The sequence below is a fragment of the Sander vitreus genome, chromosome 17 (assembly GCF_031162955.1).
Source record: "Sander vitreus isolate 19-12246 chromosome 17, sanVit1, whole genome shotgun sequence".
Taxonomy (NCBI): Eukaryota; Metazoa; Chordata; class Actinopteri; order Perciformes; family Percidae; genus Sander; species Sander vitreus.
In genome coordinates, this window is record NC_135871.1 from 1,620,881 (window position 1) to 1,638,043 (window position 17,163).

Genomic DNA, 17,163 nt, shown 5'->3' on the forward strand with positions numbered 1-17,163 from the left:
GAAGTTACATTTCAGCCCAGGGTATGGTACTACTAACCCAGACTATGGAGTACATTGTAACATTGTACTCCTTGTTTTTGAGCGTATACCATGCAATTTCTGTTTGGGTTTCAGAGATAACAGCTTCACCATTTTATAGCAGACACATGGAATCACATTTTGAACTCACTGGCTTAAAAGAGCTCCAAGATGACAGACAGAAATGTCAAATGTTACAAATATCCCCGGTCTCCCCTAGTGTTTGAGAACCTTTGACCGTTGCACTTATCCAGCAAAAGAAAATCACCACAGAGTTTCAGTCATTTTTATTGCTGGCATAAAGATTTTGGACACGTTCCTCTTGGATCCACTCAATTTAGACAACATGTTGACAAGACTTTCGACTGATAAACACTCAGTTGACATTCTGCATTACTTCCTGTGTGGAACCTGAAATATATTAATAAAGGGCCTCGACACAAACAAAACAACAACGATTACTGCTGCAGTTCTTTTCAAAAGCAGCCATAATGTATGAAGCAGAATAGAGAGAAAACAAAGAAGGGAAAGAGAACTTTTAGCTAATTAGGCCGTCTGGTTCAATGCTACCTTGCTGCTCAATTTCACAGACGTTCTTCATCTCAACCAGTGGACACTGGGGCTGCACCATATGAGGGAAATATATTGTGGGCAATGGTCATTTTTGTATCGTTGTTCTCATTTTTATTGAAAAATATTAGAATTTCAAAACTGTAATTCATTATAGTGTAATTTCTGCAAGGAGCTGTACCAAACAAAGATGTTTTTCTGTAGTCTGTAGGATAGGGTTTGTACTGTAGACGTCTCTGCAGCACCACAATACTTCATCCAGAATGGTTTGACACGTTTTGCCTTTAGTACAGAAACATACTTCGCACATCGACAACATGAGTCAGGTGCGTTGGAGGGGGACACGCAGGTCAAAAAGTTACAAAAAAAAAACTCCTGCACGCTGTCTAACTTGCAAAACATATATGACGTTTAATAATAGGCAACGTTTCGGTAAAGATGGTCAAGTTTTTTATATTTTTATTATTTTTATTGCCCCCTCCCGTGATTTGGATATTGCAATATTAATTGTAATTGTTGTTTGTTGTTAATTGTGCAGCCCCAGTGGACACACAGTGTAGTTCCTTATAACGTAACACAGCATAACATAAGATCTTCAAATAACAAAAGTTTACCTTAACACAATATAGAAACATTGTATATGTCAGCATCTCTCTATCGTAACATTGTGTAGTCCACTGTATTGGTAATGTTATTTTTCAGTAAATAAATCCTGTTAGATGAGAAGATAAACAGTTTCATCTCTGTGAACAGATAGGTCCACCAACCAAGGTACAACATTGGTCACAACCACAACTTCATTAAGGCATATTTCTCTTATGATAGAGCTAGGCTAGCAGTCGGCTTCCAGGCTTTATGCTAAGCTAGAACCAACACTTCCTAGACCTACTGTCTATCTCTGTAACGGACATGAAGAGAGGAAACTGATCTCCATATTCTCATCTGGGGAAGGTGGCAAAGGTTTCCCCAAAATGTCAACAGATTGCTCAGGATGTCCCACTGTTCATTTAAACTTGAGGCAAACTGTTTGTCTCGGAGTCCACACTGTTGTCAATAGCTACACTGATAACACAACGAGTTCAGCTCCACACAGTTTGAAACAGACAGACAGAATGGAAATATAAATAATGGAGGTCAGCATTACTGAAGAAAACAGGAATACATTCAATGTCTGTCTTACATTGCAATTTCTGTAAATGATATTACTATTAAATATATATACTTACAACATACAGTATAACAAAAAAATATTTAAGTTTCACATTATATAAAACCTGACAACGTAACCTCCACATGCTTCATTAATTCCAGTGTTGGTTGTTTTTTCTAATCAAAATGTTACAGTAATTGACGTCAAAACATAAAATCTCTGAAACTGGATTTTCACCCTGACAATATGCTTGTTGCACAGTGGGAATATGAATAAACTTAATGAACAATCATGTTTCCTTCTTAGTCTCCGTTTCATTCACAGATGGCACTAATGGAGCCCGGTGGCTCGCCGTGAGGCTCTGATCAGGATCTTCATTGTCTTTGCTGTATACGTGTTCGTTTTTTAATACCACTTTAATTATATGTTTTCCCATTACTGGTGTTTACGATACATGACTAAGCAATTTATGAGCTGATACATGCTGTATAACATTAACATCAGTTCTACAGTTGTGACAATAAAGTGGAGTGGATTCATGTCTGGATTATATAAACGTGATACTGAGAAATGAAATGTGTTTTATGCTTTCAATTACTATTATTGGGTGTATTCATATGTCACTATAGTTTCAGCACAAATGGCTTTTCCCATGTGTAAATGTTATATCCAAGAATAACAACATTTAAGTAGGCTGCTATTCAATTCAATTCATTTTTATTTATAGTGTCAAATTATAGCAGGCGTTATCTCGGGACACTTTACAGATAGAGTAGGTCTAGACCACACTCTATCATTTACAGAGACCCAACAATTCCCCCAAAGAGCAAATGCACTTGCGACAGCGGCGGGGGAAAACTTTATTTTAACAGGCAGAAATCTCCAACAGGCCTCGACACCGGTAGAGAGAAAGAGAGAGAGATGCAATGTTCATTTCACCCCACAAATAATACTAAAGTGTTGGACAGATAGAATGTAGATTATGATGCAGCTATAGCCTTCCCTAAAAGTGGGGTTAAAGTTTTCCTGAGGGTGACGCTAAGGGAAAGCCTACGGGCCACTAAAGGGGTTTAAATGGTATATGCCACTCAGATATCACTCAGCATAGCCATCCTACTGGCATATGTCACTACTGATTATGGGATGTCACTGCTGTGTGCCACAGATACCACTCCCTACCATCATATCAATAGTAGGTCTTGTTTTATTGGGGGGGGGGGTGGGGTTGAGGTGTCTCTGTATTGAAATAGATGATATTTGCCACTCCACACATCCATTATAAGCTTTACAAGAGTAGTACTTATTGTATCAGATTGCCTGACACAGCACAAGTGTCTGTTATGAAGACACGCCTGTACGGTATGAAAACACTGGCAGTGCACAGCTGCAGGAATCAGGATTCCAATAGTAATATTGAAGAAATAAAAGAAATATTGAACCATAGACAACAAAATGATGACAAAGCTCTTGTTAGTTGATTATAAGTTTCCTTTTCAGCACTCTGTCTTTTAGATTTCCCTTTTTCATAACCATAACAAATCTTGAATCAACATTTCATATGAAGCATGAAGTATATGAAGTATGCCGATCATTCATTCTATCTTCCGTAGACCTTCTTACCAGACGTGAGGCGGACAGTAGCCGTAAACAGTGTTCAGGTTGTGGTCAGTTAGTCCACAGCTGTAGTGCTGCGAGTGCAGCAGCCCGGGGTTCGGAAGGAGCCCATCATCCTGCTCCTCTTTCTCTTCCAGCTAGTGTTCCCGCCCTGCCGGGTGGCGTTGGTGTCCTGGCGGGACAGCTTGGCCGCGTGGCTTGCTGTCTCCTTGATCTGCAGCTCCAGGTGTTTCTGGATGGCCAGGCCCAGCTCCTCTGGGTCCACAGAGGCCCCGTACACCTCCCATGTCATCCCCTCTGCATCCCACTTCACCTCCTTCACTGGGGACTTGGAAGCTCCACCCGGTTTCTTGCCTCCGTCACTGTCAGTGTTCGATGTCTGGCTGCAGGATGTCTCACTCCTGCTCTCCTCTGCCAGACAGATCTGGGGGAACACATGAGGTGTGACAGTCTGTCCCGTCTGCACCCCGACATCCCTCAGCTCTTTGTGCGCCGTCATAGTCCCCATGTCCCGGCTGATGGTTCTGACTTGGCCCACGGGACTGCTGCAGCATTCTTCTCCGCCAAAGTGTTTTTGGGACTGTGGCCCAGCACCAGGAGGAAGCAAGCTGATCCAAGAGCAGTTGAGGTTGCAGCAGCGCAGCAGGTGTTTGGCATCCAGGCCCGTCTCGCTGACAGAGGAGATGAGGCGAGGCAGGGCGAGATGGTTTGTCACTGAAGGAGTTGCCGCTGCACGATGCACGTCCCAGTTTGGCTCTGCGGCCGCCGGGCGTGGCAGCAGCTGGGAGGGGGCGGGGATGGGCTGGGGATGGCAGTAGGCAGCAAACGTGTCCTCGAAATTGACATGATGGTTGTAGGAGCCATAGCAGAGTGCTTTGTTGTCACATTTAGGGGGAAGATGGGACTTTTCCACAACACCCTCCACTTTGGCTGCTGCCGCGGGCAACGGGACACAGACACAGCGGCTCTGAGGCAGCTGGACAACACCTTCTCCACTGCTAACCCCTCGACAAATAGTGGTGATGATGTTGCACTGCTGCAGCTGCGTGGGCTGCTTGCAGGCTAACATAGAGGGACTCCCAGCCTCCTGGACACTGTTATCTCCACCATGGTATGCAAGTCTACACGTGTGGCTGACTGCAGCCTGGGGGGCCACTCCCTGTTTAACCAGAGGCAAAGTGTCTGAGGGACTCCTGTGAACCGGTAGGGCGGCTGGGTTTATGCTCTGCACTGTCCCGCCAGCCTGAGGGTTGTCATTGTTTGCATTCACGACTGTCCCGTGATGATGTGAGGGTGTATGCGTCTCAGCCAGACTAGGAGGGTGGCTGGAAACCCTTTGGGGCTCACAGTGTTCAGACTGGCTTTGTTCTTGTTTACCAGGCTCTCTGCCGGCCCTCAGACTGCTGCAGTTAGTTTCTCCGGTAGGAGAGGTTGCTAAATGCTCTTTACAGATGTCACTGATGGCCTCCTTCGGCTCCTCCTGGAAGGTGTTACCTGGTCCTCCAGCCAGTCTGGAGGGCGTAGCAGCCTCTGTAGAGCTCTTGGACATGTCAAAGAGGGACTGACCAGAGAGGGTAGATTCCAAGGAAACAGCTCCCCCTAGTGGGCACAGCTGGGACACAGGACGTCCGGCCTCTGCCATGGAAAACTTTTAGGAAGAAATAAAACATAGAGGGTGGATGTCTAATACACAGGACACAGAAAATTCCCATAGCATGCATTTTTTTAATTTGGCAATTTTGTATCAAGAGTGTAGAATGAGTATTGCTCTCCGTTTTGCCTCATTTTCATAATTTAATATAAAAAAGACATTTGACAAGATGAAATTCACGAAGACAACAGTGTCACGGGATTGCGCCGCTTGCGCCCGCTTGTCGCGTCGCCTGTCACAGTGCGGATCCACTTTGGCAACACGACTGAAGTGTGGTGTCGCGACGTCATACATCCATGGTTGATGCTCCACGCCCTTGACCGGCAGCTGATTGGACGAACGCGTCACGTGGGTCTGGCTACTCCCGAATTTCAAAACGACAGTATGGCGGCTCGTTCGGAATACGATCTAGTATTTTACAAGAATAGTTCACTGAAACGTGTTTCTGAAAACATTTTAAGAGAGAAACAGGCCATGTAGTTGCTGAATCTGTCTTCATTTCAGATCAACAAAGGTTGGTTGAAAATATTTTCGTCTACTTCTACTGGATAGTCGCATCGCGTTCAATGGATTCATTTGCATAAAGATGGGCATCGGCCAGCTTTTTTGACGCCCAGCATTTTTTCAAATGCAGCGCTGCCTTCCCGGGATGCTTTGCGGGCGCGTTAAAGTCACTTGACGTCACCCATAGGAATATAGTGGAGCGCAGCCAGGTGGATCTGCACCGTCAAACTGCCCGCGCCTCCCTAGCTGCCCGCTTGCTTGAAAATGAATTACGAGGCGTGACAATTGCTCCCAATGTGAAAAGCCCTTAAGATCACAAATTAAATGTTTTTCCTCAAACAAGGTTGATTTCATACGGACCGCTAGCTTCGACAGGAGCAGAAACCTTTGTTTCACAATCTCACAGCTCGGGGTCAGTCTACCTCGGATGGTTTAGACATTATGGCTGATAATCAAAATCCGTATGGATTTTTTCTTCCGGAACCACACTGTTGAGCTCTATAGCGAGGGCTGGTAGAGGACAAGACTTCAGGCAGCTGCACACAGTCTCTGCACCCTGCTGTTGTGGAACAACAAATAGTTCCGGCATGTAACTTCCCCTAAAACCACAAATTGTCAATTTTACATTTCCGTTTGTGGACAGATTAAACAAATGTTGCGGTGTGTTAATCAGAGAGCAGAGTTGTGTTTTTGAAATTTGCACACAACCAGGCTAGCTGTTTCCCCCTGCTTCCAGTCTTTATGCTAAGCTAGGCTAACCACGCCTCGACTCCAGCTCCAGGGAGCGTGCCTATGTTCCCACAGCCCAATGTTCCCACAGCCCTATGCTCCCACAGCCCTATGCTCCCACAGCCCTATGTACCCACAGCCCTATGCTCCCACAGCCCTATGTTCCCACAGCCCTATGGTCCCACAGCCCTATGGTCCCACAGCCCTATGGTCCCACAGCCCTATGGTCCCACAGCCCTATGGTCCCACAGTCCTATGGTCCCACAGTCCTATGTTCCACAGCCCTATGTTCCACAGCCCTATGTTCCCACAGCCCTATGTTTCCACAGCCCTATGTTCCCACAGCCCTATGTTCCACAGCCCAATGGTCCCACAGTCCTATGTTCCCACAGCCCTATGTTCCACAGCCCAATGGTCCCACAGCCCTATGTTCCCACAACCCTATGTTCCCACAACCCTATGTTCCCACAGCCCAATGGTCCCACAGCCCTATGTTCCCACAGCCCTATGTTCCCACAGTCCTATGTTCCCACAGTCCTATGTTCCCACAGCCCTATGTTCCCACAGCCCTATGTTTCCACAGCCCTATGTTCCAACAGCCCTATGTTCCACAGCCCTATGTTCCCACAGCCCTATGTTCCACAGCCCAATGGTCCCACAGTCCTATGTTCCCACAGCCCTATGTTCCACAGCCCAATGGTCCCACAGCCCTATGTTCCCACAGCCCTATGTTCCCACAACCCTATGGTCCCACAGCCCAATGGTCCCACAGCCCTATGTTCCCACAGCCCTATGTTCCCACAGTCCTATGTTCCCACAGCCCTATGTTCCCACAGCCCTATGTTTCCACAGCCCTATAGTCCAACAGCCCTATGTTCCAACAGCCCTATGTTCCAACAGCCCTATGTTCCCACAGCCCTATGTTCCCACAGCCCTATGGTCCCACAGCCCTATGTTCCCACAGCCCTATGTTCCCACAGCCCAATGGTCCCACAGCCCTATGTTCCCACAGCCTATGTTCCCACAGCCCAATGGTCCCACAGCCCCATGGTCCCACAGTCCTATGTTCCCACAGCCCTATGTTCCAACAGTCCTATGTTCCTACAGCCCTATGTTTCCCACAGCCCTATGTTTCCACAGCCCTATAGTCCAACAGCCCTATGTTTCCACAGCCCTATGTTCCAACAGCCCTATGTTCCAACAGCCCTATGTTCCCACAGCCCTATGTTCCCACAGCCCTATGTTCCCACAGCCCTATGTTCCAACAGTCCTATGTTCCCACAGCCCTATGTTCCCACAGCCCTATGTTCCCACAGCCCTATGTTCCCACAGCCCTATGTTCCCACAGCCCTATGTTCCCACAGCCCTATGTTCCAACAGCCCTATGTTCCCACAGCCCTATGTTCCCACAGTCCTATGTTCCCACAGTCCTATGTTCCCACAGCCCTATGTTCCCACAGCCCTATGTTCCCACAGCCCTATGTTCCCACATTTCTAAGATTTTTTTTTCAAAATTAGGCCCTATGTTCCCACATTTCCTTTTTCATAAATTTGTATCAGATTAGATCCCCCTAACCCTAAAACATCTTGTGGGAGGATCACAATTAAAACTTTAGTAAATATTTTTTTTTTTTTTAGATGCTAGTTTTACTCATTTTTAAAATACAAATTTAGATTTTCCAAAATCTGGCACACGTAGGTAGCACGCGTGGATCATTTCTGCACTGACTCATTGAAGGAAACAACGTGTAGCATCTCTGGGTGCTAAAGTGTCCTGAGGAGGTGGGCTGAACCTTCTTAAACCAGAACTAAAGACTTTTACATCACACCATTGTCATGACCATTAACACAGACACACATACAGTATGATTGCACAAGCACATGCAATAACAATTGCATACATGCATGCACGCGCGCGCGCGCGCACACACACACACACACACACACACACACACACACACACACACACGATGGTTGTATTCCCTAAGGGAAAAAGAGGATTTAAACATTTTCACCCAGCAGCTTACCTATCACAGTGAAATACTTGCCTCGGAGCGTCTACCTTCCCCTCTTTCCGGATGTGTCGGGTGATGGGTGCAGCTCCTCAGAAAGCCTGCATCCTCCTCCTCCTCCTCCTCCTCCTCCCCCTTTCACACATCCACAGGTGACCTCTCCCCCTCTCTCTCTCTGTAGCGCTAATTACACTTCATTCACTGAGCGGCTTGTTATCCCTCTCTGCTCTCCTCCACAGCCTCCTCTTCTCTCCCTCCTTTGTCTCAGCAGCCCTCCGGCTGTAAACAAGATGGAGGAGACCTCGGGATAATCCTCTCCTACATCTGATTACAAATGTGAGGTTGCAATCTTCAAATCCCTGTTCTGTAAGAGGGAGTCGAGCCGGTTAGCGGTTGGCTTATCCAGCTGTAGTGGGAGATGGATGGAGGGGGTGGGGGAATGATAATGAGAGGAGATAGGCAGCCAGCGTCATTGTCCCTCCACCTGGGAAGAGGGGAGCAGGGCTGATGCATGAATGAGTGTGTGCACTAGACAGTAAATAAAGAAAACATCCTGTTTCTCTCTCTCTTTGTCTCCATTCCCCACTGCTTTGTATCTCCACTCTCGTTAACACACTCGCTTCCAGTCTGACCCCAGTTACCGCTTCAATTTCACACTCTGTCGTTCTCTCGCTCAACAACCCTCCCACCAACACCAACCCACTCTCCATCACTAACCCTGTTGCTATGGAAACTGCAATACTCAATGGGCCTGTGCAGGTTTTTTTTTTTTTCAGCGAGCAACGAGACAACAGATAGCCAAAACACATCAACCATGTTTGTGGTTGACTCAGCCGCAGCCAATTTCACACATCATCAACTCATTGCTTTTAGTTTCCATTTGTCTACATATATTTGAAAATAAAAGCCTATATATTCCATGTGTGAAAACATGGAGAACACACATTACCATGATGATGACATGTCAACAGATGGCTAGCATCCCCTAGTTGTCCCCTAAGACTTCAGATACAGTATTAGGGGACCACAAAGGTCTATATAAAAGAGACTTCAGATACAGTATTAGGGGACCACTAAGGTCTATATAAAAGAGACTTCAGATACAGTATTAGGGGACCACTAAGGCCTATATAAAAGAGACTTCAGATACAGTATTAGGGGACCACTAAGGCCTATATAAAAGAGACTTCAGATACAGTATTAGGGGACCACTAAGGTCTATATAAAAGAGACTTCAGATACAGTATTAGGAGACCACTAAGGCCTATATAAAAGAGACTTCAGATACAGTATTAGGGGACCACTAAGGCCTATATAAAAGAGACTTCAGATACAGTATTAGGGGACCACTAAGGTCTATATAAAAGAGACTTCAGATACAGTATTAGGGGACCACAAAGGTCTATATAAAAGAGACTTCAGATACAGTATTAGGGGACCACTAAGGTCTATATAAAAGAGACTTCAGATACAGTATTAGGGGACCACTAAGGCCTATATAAAAGAGACTTCAGATACAGTATTAGGAGACCACTAAGGCCTATATAAAAGAGACTTCAGATACAGTATTAGGGGACCACTAAGGCCTATATAAAAGAGACTTCAGATACAGTATTAGGAGACCACTAAGGTCTATATAAAAGAGACTTCAGATACAGTATTAGGGGACCACTAAGGTCTATATAAAAGCATCCAAAAAGTAGCATGTCATAGGACCTTTAACCTTACCCAAAGATTCTATATATTCTCGCGATATCACAAGATCACACAGTGCGGGATCACATCTCACACCAAAATCCATCATGTCAGGTTTTAAGTAATGCATGTATTTGTATCTGAACCATGGATGTAGAATAAGACTGGGGTGAACTACCAGCTTACCCAACCAATCAGAATCCTGTGAGGAGCTACTGGCAGCTACAGGCGTAGTTTAGGTGTGGTGACAACAATGGCGGACGTAATAGACAGATAGTTCATCCAACGCCTACGACTATTTTATATTAATGATCATCAGTTACATTCAAGCCATTGCCAAACTAGTTGGTACAAAACTTATCTTACCTATTAGCTCCACAAAACTCTCTCTGTATGGCTATATTTACAAAATGGTGTAGTCCAGCGACTACGCAGCAGCTCGAGTGATGCATCACCCCTGAGAAAGGACAAAAGACGAAGAGGACATGAAATTACAAGATAATGACCTCTTCTGTAGAGCCCATCATGTTTTTGTTTTTTTAATCCTCCGTGATTTGACTGGATAAACGCTACGAGCAACTGTGTAGAGGATGGGGTGGAGGTGCGTGTATATTTTGGCAACTTCAAATACAGTTAGAGGTCTCAGAAAGCATACTCTCTGTCTATATTTACATTTATTAATAAATGTGTGTTTTGTTTTGTTTGAGCATCTGCTCCTGACTCACCTGGTGTGACTCACCTTAAGCACCAAACACCCACAACATTTGCGCCTCATATTCAGCACTTTCACCATTTACTTTTTCACTGGCTGGTTTTCAGCTCATTGGCATTTTTCTCTGTTCAGTTTTCTGAGCATTTTAATGTACAGGACAGATTTATCATAAAATCGCAGTTTGAATGTTTGTATTTTTTTTTTAATTTAATCTTCATATCATTTATTTAAAATCGATTAAAAACCCAAGATGAGAATGTAGGTTTGGTTAGTGTTAACCCTTGTGTTTGTGTGGGGATATAAATAAGTCATCTTATTGCATCTGTGCGTATGTATGTGTGTGCGTGCATGCGTGCGTGCGTGCGTGCGTGCGTTGGGTGGTTAACAGATGTGCACAGATTAAGGCGAAGATTTTCTTGGGGCAGCTCTGTGTGTGTTTCTGTACAATGTTATTTACTTGCAATCTATGTGGGTTCAAAGTATTAAAGTATGTTTCTGTGTGCTTGTAGTGTAGTTGTTTTGGAGTGCTAATCCTCAAATAGTTTCTTTCATTATGTCCCAATCTGCACAGTGCTGTGTGATCACGGCTGGGTATGGAGCCCTACAGGCTTTAGTACAGGCTTTAGTACACTCTAGTCTGTTCCCTGCACCAACCAATCAACCCCACAGGATGTCAAGATGGAGAGATCATCATTCTGCTCTCCTTCTGATGCAAAACACCTCATGGAATTCTAGATTCAATTCTATCTGTACACTGCTTGCATAAAACCCCAATAAAAGCATAAACAAAAAAATTATTTGCTTATCCGGGGCAGCAGCTCCAGCAGGAGACCCCAAACTTCCCTTTCCTGAGCCACATTACCCAGCTCCGACTGGGGGATCCCGAGGCGTCCCCAGGGAGATATACAGTAATCTCTCCACCTAGTGCTGAGTCTTCCCCGAGGCCTCCTCCCAGCTGGAATAGAATTCTCCATTCATTATATCTGAAAACTCAAAACACATTGGTTAAAAACAGAAACACCTCATGGAAGTGACTTATAAGACAATCTCACCAACCACCCACACGTTTACGTTCGGCAGGCTGAACTGTTCGGTCATTGTCAGACCAGCTTTAGGATGCCAACCTGAACACCAGGGCTACATCCCATGGCCCCTTATCTGATAGCTCCTCGACTCCTCGGTCCTCGGCTGAACTGGAAGTTGTTCTGTCCGTCCTCGGTGAAGGCCGTCTCAAAGCTCTTATTTCTGCCCTAGGGGCGAGGAACGAGGAGGGATCATCGAGGAGCTATAGGCGAGGATACACGAGAGCTTCCCTACTGGAAGCCGTGCAGCTGAAGGAGTTTCTAACTCCGCCCAAACAGCTGACGTATTCATGCGACGCTTCAGAAGAAAGGACGTCTCATCTCTCTAAACATATTTGCTCGTTTCCTCTCTCCTCCTGGCTCCTGTGATTTCCTTGAGGAAGGAAGACAAGTGGAGGACTCAAGGAGTCAATTTAAGAGTTATGAGATGCAGCGCAGGGAAGAAAGTAACAGCAGCAGCAGAAGACATGTGGTTGCCTCTTGTAGACAAAGGCAGTCATTTCTCCTGCAGCCAATGAGCACCGCACAGCATGATTTTTCTGTTTTATAGCTGCCGTTTTGTGTGCGTGTTTGAGGTTTTACATGAACTTTTACCACCTGTCGGGAACCTCCACTGCTCTACGGCATGTTACTTTCCTCTCCATACATCAATGTAGAAGCCTCAATATTAAGCTTTCTCAAGCACTTGGCTTCTGTAACCTCCACAATTTCTAGAGGTGATACAAGTTGCAGTAGGTAAGCCTTATAAAACTACCTGTCATATCTGCTGAAACTGCCCCTATGTTCCAGTAGAACTACATGAAGCAGGTAAATAAAAAAAGAATCCGGCTCCTCTGGCTCCACCTACAGTCTGTAGTGAGATTTACACACTCCCTGTTCAGATGCACAATCCTACCTACAGCTTTAAGCCCAATATCACAAATTCAAAATGGGCCTCTGCACGATGTTTTGATGAGCCTGTTCTACTGTCACATACGTGATGCGAGGGCGAGTAAGGTTAAAAAAAAACAAAAAAAGCCATAATTTCCAACCTCTCTGTGTGTTTATTAGAGTTGATACAGTGTTGGCCTTTTGACATTTAATACAAAACAAACAGAAAAGAACAAGACAGCAGCTTCTGATTTGTCTCCATACCGACTCGGATGTCTGTTCTATTGTCCTATGACATTCGTGGGTAATAGTCCTCGGATGGAGACGTGAGAGTGTGAGTGGGGTGACGTGACGTGCGTTTAGCATTCTGTGATGGGCTCCCTTTCTTTTCTCTTACTGACTGAGCTGCTTATTGCCCCTCTCACAGTCGAACACAAACCCACCCCAGCTTTTAAATAGCTCTGGTCCAGGACTGTGGCTCATGATCACGATCACCGTGCAGCTGCATCACTATCACTATGAAAACGGTGGAAATGCTTTTTGAGTGACAATTTTAATAAAAACATTTTAGAGCACATAATACTGTAAGCACTGTTGAAGTTAAGTTTACTCTATATGATTCATGTTCAAGTCAATGTACTAGTCATGGTTAGTCCTATGTCAACAGTTGTATAGTCTATATCCACGACGTTCCATTTCCGGGATTGCTCCGGTGCTGCCGGAAATTCCGCCTGATGTCACGCTTATATCATTCGTCCCCTTCCTCTTCCTTTGTGTTGGCGTTCTAACCTCTGGTGGATTTGTGAGGACTATGGTTAACTGCTCCTCAGATCTCTGCAGGGTAAATCCAGACAGCTAGCTAGACTATCTGTCCAATCGGAGTTTTCTGTTGCACGACTAAAACTACTTTTGAACGTACACATGTTCCACCAAAACAAGTTCCTTCCTGAGACTATTTAGCAGAGGCACCGTGGCTCCGTACGGAGCTTAGCGCCGCCCAAGACCATTGTGGTTGGTTTAAAGAAATGCCAATAAACCAGAGGACGTGTTTCTCCCATCCAGGTATAGACCTTAACAGTCCCGCCCACAGCCGACTCCGGAAGTAAAAATCCCATTGATTTTCTCCATGGGGATTTAGAACATCAGTCATAATGTCTAAACCATCCGAGGTAGACTGACCCCGACCTACGTGGTTGTGTAACGAAGGTTTCTGCTCCTGTAGAAGCTAGAAGTCCGTATGAAATCAACCTTGTTTTAAGAAAAAAAACGTTTTATCCGCGATTTAAAAAGGAGAAAAACTACACTACCCACAATCCTAAGCGTAACAGCAGCATCTCCGATTGGTCCAACTTGCTGTTACCACAGAAACATTTACCGTACCCGCGAAACCGCGAACGGCTAGAGTGAGCTTCTACCATTGAAGTCTCTGATAGGTTCTGTACACGGTCTTGGACCTTTTGCCTTTTTCAAAATGTTTTTTTCCGCTGAATCAAATGTGTTACGCTCACTATTCATCTCGTAGCTGGTCGGCTCGGTTCCAGACTTACAACTCACTATCATACGCCAATGAAACAATTGAATGGGGGAAAACACTTCCGGAGACAGAGCCGAAAAAAGTGGTTGGTCACTGTTGAGCTCTATGCTGTGTGGACTAGCCAGACCCTCCTCCGCCGCGCTGTGAAGGAGGGTCTGGCAATGCGAGACTAACAGCTGTATGACATCTTCTGTGGTTCTGAAGGAGCTTGGTCAAGTGTAAGAAAATTAACCTGATGAGGTCATTGGTTAGCTCAGCTTGGAGACTATGGACAAAAAGCCAGAGTGACAAACTGGAGACGTGACGTTCACAAAAATGGGGTTATATGCCAGACGAATCGGCGAGCTCATGTTTTATTGGCTCTGACTGATACGTCTGTTCCCCTCCGTTTTGGACAGATTTTGAGGCGACCAGACCCTCGGCCAATCACCAGTTTCTCATATGGGGGCGGGTTTTAGACGATGACTGACAACTGGTATCCTTGCGTCGACAAATAATCGGCGAGCATGAACCTAGCTAAGTAAGGAGGAGCACCGTTGAGGCGTTTTTAGAAAACAACCTTGGTTGCAGGTCTAACTGGTTGCAGGTCTAACTGGTTGCAGGTCTAACTGGTTGCAGGTCTAACTGGTTGCAGGTCTAACTGGTTGCAGGTCTAACTGGTTGCAGGTCCAACTGGTTGCAGGTCCAACTGGTTGCAGGTCTAACTGGTTGCAGGTCTAAAGGCGCTGACAAACCAACTCGATTATCGGCTGTCGGACAGTCTGGCGAGGTCGGTGATTTGAGTCTGGTGTGTTCCGTGCCGTCTTCAGTCAGAGGAGCCGTCGGCCTTCATTTGGGCCGATTTGACATGTTGAATCGGCCAGTGGACAGTCGGACTCAGTGACCAATTACCAGAAATGACGAGCGGGATGAGCGTGACGAACGCCTCTCAAAATCTGATGAAAATCTTTTAAACTGACCTTTGTCGATCTGAAATGAAGACAGATTCAGCAGCTGCACGGCCTGTTTCTCCCTTCAAATGTTTTCACAAACACGTTTCGGTTAATTAGTTTCGTAAAATATGAGATCATATTCTGAACGAGTTGCCATTATGGTCGGCTTTGAAATTCGGGAGAAGCCAGACCCACGTGACGCGTTTTTAATTTTTTGGGTGACAATACAGATTAGCGCCGCCTGCTGTCATGGAGACATATTACGTCTCGCGCATGCACAGAACGTACGCTCAAGTCGGCATCACTTCGGTGTGTCCTGAGACACTTTTTTGTCCAACTGGCTTTTCTGCCGACGGTCGGTCATTGGGTTGGTGTGTCAGAGCCTTAAGTGGTGGTAGGTTTAAAGGCAGTTACACACCAACCAGACGTCCGACCGTCAAAAAAATGCCTCGGAACACACCGAAGAGACGAGACGTAGTACGTCACGTGGGTTTGTTTTCTCCGGAAATTCAAAGCCAGACTGTCATGGCGGCTTGTTCAGAATACGATCTCATATTGGACTAAAATAGTTCACTGAAACATGTTTCTGAAAACATTTGAAGAGAGAAATAGGCCGTGCAGTTGCTGAATCTGTCTTCATTTCAGATCAACAAAGGTCAGTTTAACAGATTTTCGTCAGATTTTGAGAGGCTTCATCACGCTCATCCTGCTTGCCATTTCCGGGTGAGTCCCGACTGTCCTGTCTCCGACTGAGCATGTCAGGTCGGCCAAAATGAAGGTCGACAGCTCCTCCAACGGACGACGGCACGGAACACACCGAACAGACTCGAGTCACCGACCTCGCCAGACTATCTAACGGCCGATTACAGGCCCGGTGTGTAGCTGCGATAACTGGTGGTAGGTCCAACTGGTGGTAGGTCCAACTGGTGGTAGGTCCAACTGGTGGTAGGTCTATCCAATTGTGCACAAAGGCATTTTGGACTATGGCCGCTGATAACAAGCTTGGAAATGAACTGAGAGGTTCCAGAGTAAATCACATCTGCGATTTGGTCTGGCGATGTCAGGCTTCCAGTTGGGACGAGTATCAGATTTTCTTTTTTTATAAAATCGGCCTCTTGTGAGTCCCCCAACGTTATACTAAATCACTAGAATACTCCTTAAATGTAACTTTTGTCTCTTTAAATGAATTTTTTGAAATTTGCAGTGGACCATTCATTCATTTTCATTTAATAATAATGGTCCTCATCGCGTCTCTTGGAAATTTCAGCCACACTAATAGACAGCTGTACATATTTCCACTTTGTTGTCCTGTCAGCTTGGGTATGTATGATGACTCTTCATCCTACAGTACCCATGAGCCTCCAGCCAGAGGCAATATAACCAATTCCACTCATTCCTAAATGATATTAAATCACATTATAAAAAGATGAAGTAAAACCTGAACTTTCATGTTCGGGTCCAGAAGTTAAAAAAACTTAATTCAAAGTCCCATTGCTCAAATCACTAAAATCCAGTCCTGTAACACAACCTTTGCTCAGCAGTGTGTTGTGTGGGGCCCTCGGTTTGTCAAAACATGGATGGTTTATTTTCAATAAACTATGATAGGTAGGTTAAAAGCTAGTCTATAATCTTGTCTTAAACAAAAATCAGAGAATCGAGGGAGCCAACGTGCATCATCATTCAAAAAGCATCTTGACCTTAGTGAATAAACAAAGTATAACAAAGCTGCTCACTGACAGGATGTTAGTGTGGGCCAGAGCCTGGACCCAGGGTTCAAAATTAGCACCATCCACCAGCCAAATGCTGGTAAAATATGCAAGGGGCTAGTAGATTTGCTTCACTCACCAGCCAAAAAAAACAAAAAACAACGGTAATCTATTGATTGGCTGGTAAAAAAAATTACATTCACTAGCCATTTGGCTGGTGGACCAAAAGTTAATTTTGAACCCTGCCTGGACCACAACTGGGCTTAGTCGTGTACCAAATCTGAACACATGATATTTACAGTGACCCATATTAGTTGAATCCATTTTAAAAATGTCCGTCAGTACAGTAAACAGACGAATAGGAGGGAATGCAGCTGTTGGCTG

At 45.3% G+C, this 17,163-nt stretch overlaps 2 protein-coding genes across 2 annotated transcripts in view; both read right to left on the reverse strand.

Annotated features, from left to right (window-relative positions):
- Positions 1 to 289: 289 nt before the first annotated feature.
- Positions 290 to 9,282, reverse strand: LOC144532915 (uncharacterized). The gene is made up of 2 exons (XM_078273889.1): positions 8,264 to 9,282; positions 290 to 5,000 (listed from the first exon to the last, which is right to left on the reverse strand). The coding sequence occupies exon 2, from the start codon at positions 4,992 to 4,994 to the stop codon at positions 3,408 to 3,410; it is 1,587 nt and encodes a 528-aa protein (XP_078130015.1). The 5' UTR covers positions 4,995 to 5,000; positions 8,264 to 9,282; the 3' UTR covers positions 290 to 3,407.
- A 3,475-nt stretch (positions 9,283 to 12,757) lies between these two features.
- Positions 12,758 to 17,163, reverse strand: part of ndst2a (N-deacetylase/N-sulfotransferase (heparan glucosaminyl) 2a) — a 33,655-nt gene continuing 29,249 nt past the window's right edge. Inside the window, exon 15 of the mRNA XM_078273888.1 lies at positions 12,758 to 17,163. This exon is cut by the window's right edge and continues 737 nt beyond it. The gene's annotated coding sequence lies outside the window, so the exon portion shown is untranslated.

Bases quoted from the DNA above. Each gene is read 5' to 3' on its own strand.
- LOC144532915 (XM_078273889.1), bottom strand. From the start codon at position 4,994: ATGGCAGAGGCCGGACGTCCTGTGTCCCAGCTGTGCCCACTAGGGGGA.